The sequence below is a fragment of the Dipteris shenzhenensis genome, chromosome 18, assembly GCF_047967505.1.
Source record: "Dipteris shenzhenensis isolate YYH24624 ecotype China chromosome 18, Dip_SZ_1.0, whole genome shotgun sequence".
NCBI classification, from domain to species: Eukaryota; Viridiplantae; Streptophyta; class Polypodiopsida; order Gleicheniales; family Dipteridaceae; genus Dipteris; species Dipteris shenzhenensis.
In genome coordinates this window covers 31,663,566-31,672,777 of record NC_141613.1, presented here as the reverse complement: position 1 = coordinate 31,672,777, position 9,212 = coordinate 31,663,566, and the positions used below count along the sequence as shown (strand labels likewise).

Genomic DNA, 9,212 nt, shown 5'->3' with positions numbered 1-9,212 from the left:
GGAGGACGAGGAGGAGGGTAAGGGATGGTGAGGGTTCCTGAAGGCTAACGGTTGCAAGGGGGGAGGCAGAGGGAGGAGATGGAGGTGCTGCTCAGGAGGGGAGGGGCAGCAGCATGTGCAAAGGGGCATTATTTAGGGTAAGGGGAGCATGGCGATGAGGGAGAGGGGGAGGGGGAGGGAGACAGCGAGAAAGGGGCTTGAACAGAGGCAGAGAAGCAAAGATGGCGAGGGGGGCTGAGTGGAGGGAACATGTGGAGGGGCTGACGGCAAGGGCGGAGAGGAGGCTTAACTTAGGTTAATTAGTTAATCTAGATGACACTTGAAAGACTAATTAATTGAAATTTTGAGGAGTCAAGAACAAAGCTCATGCACAAGTATTAAATGGTTTTTTCTCCCTAGCATCATCTAAAATTTGATATTTCTAAAATCCTCTCTCCATTAAGGAGCTGCACTCTCTAAAGGCAGGCGCAAGTAAACAATGTTAATATAACTTTTGGTTGACTCACATGAGTCAATGCAGACCACGAAGAAGTTAATAAAGATGTTATCAGATCACATCGTTGTTAGAAGTGTTGCCTGCCATGCATGGACATTGTTTTTACTAACAACAATTTTGCTCTTATCCACCACTGAGCTGCCAATTGGGCCATTCCATGAGCTCCCCACACTTAAAACATCAGTTTGCCAGGTTTTCTGACATTGTTTTTTATAAACAACTGCACAAGTGGAGCTACTATGAAAACAAGCTCTGTAAAAGGAGCATTTGTTGCATGGTGTGATATTTGAATAGATCTCACAATACAATCAGGATAAAAATATAGCTAGCTTAATTCAACGTTGGCTACAGAACAAAGAATGACATAAAAATTCTACTTTGTGAATGGAGGTTACACTGTAGTCAATACATGCAGCAGTGAATCAACCAGCCATTATCACCGCCATGACGAATTCAACGGTGTGCTTCAGCTTCAGCCTTGAATTCGCTCAACAGTTGCTCCATCATCTTTACACCATGCACCATGTTATCTCTAGTACGCACATTGACCTGACCCATTTCCATTTCCCAATTAGTTTCCTTTAGAAGTTAGAATCTCAAATGATCTAATGGAAAGGTCAATCAACAATAAAGAAAAAATGATTGATGATGCCTTACATTGCCAGAGCTCTGTTCCGTTTCTCCAGCAACCAGGATATAATTATACTGTGCCAATTGTGCCTCCCGTATCTGGTTAAGTGCATTCAAAAGAAATAAGAGTTGGCCACAGCTACAGCACAAAAATAGAAGCCTCCTGCATGGTTTGGTATTATTCTAGTAATTGCTTCAAATCAACACATATTCCCAGTACAGCATGCACCTTCTTGTCAAGTTTTCTGTCAGAAATATCTGCATCCACATAAAATCCTGCCTGGTGCACCTGCTCGCGGACCTGACAAAGAAGAAATTGCCATGTCAGATAAAGACACGTGCAGCTAATCAGCAAACAAGGCAAGTCCTTGACAAAGAAATGAACGACTTCTACTTCTGAAATTTACCTTCAAAGCATAATCGGTAAATTTTGCTGATACAGGGCAGACAATAACTTGCCGAGGGCTCAACCAAAATGGCCACTTGCCAGCATAGTGTTCAAGCAGCATTGCAAGCATCCGTTCAACTGATCCTAGTATCACCCTATGAATCATAACAGGTCTCTCCCTCCTGGCCTCATCCTCAGTAGAGAAGGATAAGTCGAAACGTCGTGGAAGTTGAAAATCCAACTGTACTACCAACCATTGAAGTTGGACTTAACATAAGAAACAGAATTGCAACACGTACCTTTGTGATTGCCATGACAAGACAGATCAAGAAGATCAAAACTAAAGGCATGCAAACTTACCTTTCATATTGATAATGAACAGGTTAAACCCTTTAATAAGAGACATGAAGACTTAAGAGGTAAGGAAGCTCAAGTCCAAAGAAAGCTCCACCTTCATAACTAAATTTGGTAGACGCTTATGTCCCTTGTCAAATTCACCCACTCTCCTGACAGAACCTTGTTTTGCATTCTATATGCCATACGTCTATTTATTTCCATGTGCTGGATCTTTCCTAGAGCTGTCTATGATACAGAGCAAACTCATTGAAGCTTCAAGAGTGGCACAAGGCCTGTGAGAAATTCAGGCCTGTGAAAGAAATTTTGTGCAGGCTATTCATCTAAAATTTCCAAGTCACCAGACACATTGAAAAAGACAAAAGCCCCAAAAACAATACTCTGGAATTTCAAAAAGATTCGTATGACGAGTACCGACACAGTGCAGACTAGAGAAATGACAACCGTCTCCTCTCCAAAAGAAAAGTACCATCTGAAGTTTGAACACACCAGCAGACTCACATTGCACAAGAAAATAGTCCAACAATAACAGTGTGGAATTCCAAGAAAATTGTAATGGTGTGCACCAAAACAACATAGACTCATCGATCTACAAAGAAGTCACTATTGCCCACGGCTAGCCACTGAACATCACAGCAAGACTGCATGGAACAAGCTGGTGAGAAAGCAGCTTCATGTTTGCCATATAAAGTCCATTGGAATATGATAGTTTGCCTCCAAAGCAGCATACCAAACACTGCTACTACAGCAAGCAAGTGAAAAAGAAGCTTCACGCTCTGCCATGGAGTCTTCTCCTATGGATAGCAGAAACCTCCCTTACAGAACATGAGTCTCTTTGAAACATAATAACCACCCAAAATTTCAGTGGCAGGAGAAACGCAGGTTGCAAAGCAAGCTTCCAAGTCTAGAGGGTAGCAGTAAGCGAGTGAAAAAGAAGCTTCATGCTCTGACATGGAGTCTTCTCCAGGGCATGATCCTATGGATAGCAGAAACGTCCTTCACAGAGCACGAGTCTCTTTGAAACTTAGTAACCACCCAAAATTTCAGTCAGGAAACTTGTTCCTGGCAGGAGAAACGCAGGTTGCAAAGCAAGCTTCCAAGTCTCGAAACCCTCTACACACGCGCGCGCATGCCCGCAGACACAGAGGACACATACAGACATATACAGAAATAGACAAAAAGAAATACATACATACACACATTTGCGCATGCACACAGAAGTATCTATTACATTTAATCATTCACTTGTTTGCTCTGTAAGTTTACGCAAAAATATAGATACTGAGTTAATCATCCTTCAGCTGAAAGTCACTAAGCTACCTGTCTAGCAACAAATTTTAAGTTATGCCTGCACAAGACGACACTCCTAAAAGAGAACTTGTGATTGGAGAGCTGCCAGGAAACTAAACGACCATAGGGAGTGAATTTCCAGCACAATGAATGATACACATTCATTGCACTTGCATAGATAGCATTGAAATCCACCAACAAGACATGCAGCATGGATTCTGACTATTAGAGTTTCCATTACAATGTACCTGAAAAGAACCACATTGGAACTTCCGTTTCAGTGCATCAAAAACATGGATATCAATTTTTGGACCGTAGAAGGCTCCATCGCCTTCGTTGATCTGCAAACCCATGAGCAATTTTAAGCATCAAAGTGAAAATAAAGAAAGCCTATTTTCAAACGAAAGTAAACACATCCCCAGATCAAGGGTACCTGCCAGGGCTTTCCAAATGCATTCAAGGCATCTGTAAGGGAACTCTCAGCTAGATTCCAAGTCTCAATCTCCCCCAGGTATTTTTCTGGTCTCTATAAACATTGTACAACCATGCTTTTAATAAAGGTATCAAAATCTATGAATTCATTCCTTCGGGTGGTGACACATGACAGAAAAAGAGCAATGTATTCTACAACTAGAACAAGAAAATCTAGCAAGTGGGATGATACTATAGCTAATGTTGAAAAAGCATACTGTTGATAGCATGAGCTCAAAAGTAAAACCAAAAATATCGTACACTCGTTGCAGCATGTCTAGGACTCCTTTTACTTCATCTGCAATCTGCAAATCCCAAGTACAGGATCAACAAAGGAAAAAGCCAAACAAAAGACGTGCATGAGTCAGGCATGTAACAGTTGAGCAGATTGACATATTATGAGATAGCATTCTTCTCCTGGCAGAGACAACATAGGTACGTATTCTTATCACTATAAGGATGCATAAGAATATATATAATATATTAATCCCCTAATGCATTTTTGCTGAGCAAAGGTGATCCACAAAACATAGCCTGAGGACTTTACTGTTGAATGTTGGGAGCAAGAAGCAAGAGAGAGCAGAGAGCAAAATGTTGAACTAGAATAGATAAGATTGCAAGACTACAAGTGAGGAGGTGGTTTTGTCTTAGTGACAAAACCACACTAACCCACTAACTCACTTATGGATTACAATTTACATTGGCAGCTGCCTAGAATATGCCAATAATTCTAACATTTACGTCAAACACGTGACCACCAGAAAAGCTCCATGATATTAACGTGAAGCAGGAGATACCTAGCTTCATAGACCTCAGTCTATGATATTTTTTCCCAAAATTCTAGAGATCTCAGTCTATGAGATGAAACACCATTGTACAGTATCAAAAGCTTTGAGGATATCACTTGCAATAAGAGAACACCTTACTCATTGTACTTGGCATATTCAATCCCCACATAAGCATTCGCAATATTATCTGTTATACCTTTGCAGGAAATGAACCCATACTAAGCACTTCTAAACCCTTGTGCAAAAAACCTTTGCTACGAGTCACTATTTTCTTAGCAACCAACTTGTGCATGACTCTCTGTCAGATGTAGCAACCATCTTTAAAATTAATACAAGTTTGAAACTGAAAGTTTTGTGCAATGTATTTTTCTTTTCTTTCTTTTTATAAAATTAGGGTCACGTATGATTCGCCCTAGGGACTGGACCATACTCCAATCATACTTCTGTACCCGTATGATGTATGCATATGATAGCGTATGGAAAAAACTATGGGCGTAAGTGTAATTAGCCTCTAATTAGCAAAAGACTCACAAAAATGTTTGTTGGGGATCATTTAATCGACCCTTGCATTTGTTAGGTTTCCCAAGCACCATACATAATAGTGCAGGTGAAATGACATCCTAATATTGCAAAAAGAACTCCATTGTAAGACCTTCCCAACCTGAGTATTTCCATTTGCCACATGATTTGACGGCATCTTTCAATTATCTATCCTTTAAAATAACTCCAAGTTGCATAGCCTGTTGAGGAGACAGATTTGGACTGACATGTTAAAGGAGTTTATGCCGTGCATACATCACAACATGTGACTGCGAAATAACACTCCCAAACTGTTAGCAAAGTGACTAACACATGCCTTAGCAAGTTGTGCCCACGAATCATGTCATGCGCACGGATTTTAAGTTTCTTTTGCATAGTTCAGGTTGTTGTCCAAATGGTCTCCCTGATAGCTCAAGTGGATACAACAAATTCAAAGTTGTGGCATGAAAAGTTTGGGAATGTGAGCTATGGTGCACTTTAGAAATGAAGAAATCTAGCCTTGGGGTGGACTTCCACATATTGTAGATAATGCAAAAGTTTTCTAAGCCTGCATGGAGGGAAAGCATTATTGCAAATAGTGCAAAAGGTTGATAAGCTTGCATGGAGGGAAAGCAACATTGGGAGGCATTCTTAAACAAGGCATAGAGAAAGCCAAAGTTCACTTGAGCTAGTACACTCAAATATATATGAAAAGATGTCTTTCAAGAGATGGATACCATTTAACCTTTATGGATGATTTTAGTAAAATGACTTTGGATCTTTTGTATTGCTACGAAGTTTCAACTCTTTCACCAAGATCCAAGAGTAGAAGGCACGAGTTAAGATTTGGGGACGAAGATTTAGACTCTCAAAACTGACTGAGGGGAGAAGCTTCCTAGATCTTTTTGGGGTGAGGCAGCAAACATGGATATCCATCTCTTGAATAGAATGAAGACAAAGCAATGGAAGGAAAGACTCCATAAAAACCTTAACATCTTAAAAAGACTACAATTTTTCATCTAAGAATTTTTGGTTTTGGATCCCAAGAGCAAAAGGTAAATCTTCATTAGCAAGGATGCGAACCAGTTAGGGGTCTCCGCTATTTTTGGCGCATTAGGCCCGAGTCTATATAAGGGGCCCAGAGGTTCAATTTTCAGTGAGCCGATGGGAGCAAGTCTCGTTCCAAAGTGCTAGGTCTGTACACTCAAATATATATGAAAAGATGTCCACAATGTCGATTTCAAGAGATGGATACCATTTAACCTTTATTGATGATTTTAGTAAAATGACTTGGATCTTTTATATTGCTACGAAGTCTCAACTCTTTCACCAAGATCCAAGAGTAGAAGGCACGAGTGAAGATTTAGGGACGAAGATTTAGACTCTCAAAACTGACTGAGGGGAGAAGCTTCCTAGATCTTTTTAGGGTGAGGCAGCAAACATGGATATCCATCTCTTGAATAGAATGAAGACAAAGCAATGGAAGGAAAGACTCCATAAAAACCTTAATATCTTAAAAAGCCTACAATTTCTCATCTAAGAATTTTTGGTTTTGGATCCCAAGAGCAAAAGGTAAATCTTCATTAGCAAGGATGCGAACCACTTAGGGGTCTCCGCTATTTTTGGCGCATTAGGCCCGAGTCTATATAAGGAGCCCAGAGGTTCAATTTTCAATGAGCCGATGGGAGCAAGTCTCGTTTCCTAGTGCTAGGTTTGATCTTGGATTGAGTCGCCGGCGCAAACCTGCATCTTAGCGTAGCCCAAGGCCCAGCAACAGATCCAAGGCCTCTAGGCACCACCTTGTGGTATGGGACAGGAGGCTGGTCAAGATCTGGTTGGGAGTTCGTGCTAGTAGCTCAACTCGTGGCTCGGAGGGGACATCTCTTGATTCGGAATCGTATCCTGTAGGTGTCATGGTTGGGTCGCGAGCAACTTGCTCAAATTCCTCACGTTTGATGTGTTCTTATGTTTGTTTGCACGTCAAAGGTTTCAAGAGTGCTGGGGTCATTGTGAGAAGGAGAGTGAGAGCTGAAAGCAATAGTTAAAATAGAAGAGTATAGTACAACTAAAGAGTGGAATAGGTTTTGTCTAAGTGACAAAACCTTATCCTTCACTAACCGTAGTTAGTGAACTAACTGTGGTTAGGGGAAAAAACCTCTAAAATAAGAGAAAAGTGCCCTTAACCTACTTATTACATTACATTGGTCACTGCTGAATTATAACAATACTTCTAACACCCCCTGCAGTGCCAATGTCATGTACAAGGAAATGATCAATCACCAAAAGGAGATAAGTTCAGGACAGTGCGAAATGCCTCAAACTTTTCGCGTGGAAGTGCTTGTGAGAGTTTGAGAGAGAGAGAGAGCAAGAAAGTGTGAGAGCAAGAGAGCTGAAAGCTTGATAGCTTGGTTGCAATAGAAGAGTGTAAAAGAGTACTACTGAAAGAGTTAGAGATAAGGTTTTGTCCTAGTGACAAAACCTTAGTAGTCACTAACCATAGTTAGTGAACTAACTGCGGTTAGGGGAAAAAACCTCTTAAAGAGGGAAAAGTGCCCCTAACTAGCTTATTAAATTACATTGGTCATTGCTGAATTATATCTATAATTCTAACACCCCCCTGCAGTGCCAATGTCATGTACAAGGCTGATCAATCACCAAACGGATATAAGTTCAGGGCACTGCGAAATGCCTCAAACTTTTCACGTGGTAGTGCTTTGGTGAAAATATCTGCAACATTGTCATGTGTGGACACAAAGATCATACTGATCTCTCCTGCATGCAACTTCTCTCTGACGTAGTGATAGTGAACCTCAATGTGCTTCGTGCGAGCATGAAACACTGGATTCTTTGCCACTGCAATGGCACTTTGACTATCAGTGAGACTTGGAGAAGGACCCTTTAAAGACAGATGAAGATCAGCAAATAGACGTCGCAGCCAAACACATTCACCTGTTGATGTGAAAGCTGCCCTGTACTCAGCTTCACATGATGAGGTAGCCACTGTAGATTGTTTCTTGCTCAGCCAGGAAATGCAAGATTTACCCAAAAAGAAACAATTGCCACTAGTGGACTGCCTAGTGTCATAATCACCAGCCCAATCTGAATCACTGTAGGCATGCATCTGCAAGTCACCCCCCTGGGAAATAACAAGCCAAAAGACTCCATGCCCTTCAAATAACGGAAGATGTGCTTAACTGCCTGCCAATGCAGAGTTTTTGGGCTGTGCATATACCTGCTCACCTGAGATACTCCAAACGGAATATCAGGTCTAGTGTTGCAGAGATATATGAGGCATCCAACAGCCTGACTGTAAGATGTGGCATCAACTGATTCTCCTGCATCATGCATTGTGAGTTTCAGCCCCGGCTCCATGGGAGTAGCTATGGGCTTACAATCATGCATGTTAAATCTGTCCAAGAGTTTCTGCACATACTTGGACTGAGACATAACAGTGCCACGTCTCTCTTGAGAGAACTGGATCCCCAAATAAAAGTGAAGCAGCCCCAAATCTGACATGTCAAAGGTGGTCTACAAATCAGCTTTGAAATCTGCAATTTTATCTTCATTGGACCCTGTGAGCAGTAAGTCATCGACATAAAGAAGGATGACTAAAATTTCACCCCCATCCATCTTGATGTAGAGGGTGCTCTCAGTAGGACTATTGTGCAGCCCCTTGCTGGTCAAAAAGGCATGAATCTTGGCATGCCATGCACGAGGGGCCTGTTTCAGCCCATACAAAGCTTTGTGTAGCTTGCATACTTGAAGTGCATTTGCTGTAATTTCAAAGCCTGGAGGTTGTTTGACATACACCTCTTCCAGCAAGTCTCCATTTAAGAAGGCTATTTTTATGTCCAACCGATGAACATTCCACTCAAAATGTGCAGGCATTGCAATAACAGATCGGACAGTGGTCATCCGGGATGTAGGAGCAAATGTCTCCTCATAATCTATGCCCTTTTTCTGAGCATAGCCTTTAGCAACCAACCTTGCCTTGTATCTGTCAATGGAGCCATCTGGCTTCCGTTTGACCTTGAAAACCCATCGTGTGCTAATGGCATGTTTACCTGGTGGCAAGTCTACAACATCCCAAGTCTGATTTTTTTCAATGGACTGCAACTCATCGTGCATGGCATTCATCCAATGCACATTGTCCTTTGCTTCTTCGAATGTTGCAGGCTCCTCCTCATCAAGAAGAGTACCTGCATATGCTGATTCCACTGAATTAGCACCTTCCATGTGCCTTGCTGCACTGCGAGTCCTGCCAGGTAATGGAGCA

The 9,212-nt window shown here is 41.6% G+C and overlaps 1 protein-coding gene across 2 annotated transcripts in view; it reads right to left on the bottom strand.

The window, feature by feature from the left end:
• Window positions 1-629: 629 nt before the first annotated feature.
• LOC147891111 (threonine--tRNA ligase, mitochondrial 1-like) overlaps window positions 630-9,212 on the bottom strand; it is a 63,664-nt gene continuing 55,081 nt past the window's right edge. The window contains exons 15-21 of one of the 2 annotated variants that reach the window (XM_087389415.1): window positions 3,848-3,934; window positions 3,592-3,684; window positions 3,407-3,499; window positions 1,534-1,755; window positions 1,356-1,427; window positions 1,154-1,225; window positions 630-1,045 (exon numbers count right to left, since the gene is read on the bottom strand). In XM_087389415.1, the coding sequence (XP_087245541.1) occupies window positions 950-1,045; window positions 1,154-1,225; window positions 1,356-1,427; window positions 1,534-1,755; window positions 3,407-3,499; window positions 3,592-3,684; window positions 3,848-3,934 (735 nt within the window). In that variant the 3' untranslated portion in view covers window positions 630-949. Of the gene's footprint in view, window positions 1,046-1,153; window positions 1,226-1,355; window positions 1,428-1,533; window positions 1,761-3,406; window positions 3,500-3,591; window positions 3,685-3,847; window positions 3,935-9,212 lie in introns of those variants that run through there. The other variant, XM_087389417.1, reaches the window with a different exon arrangement.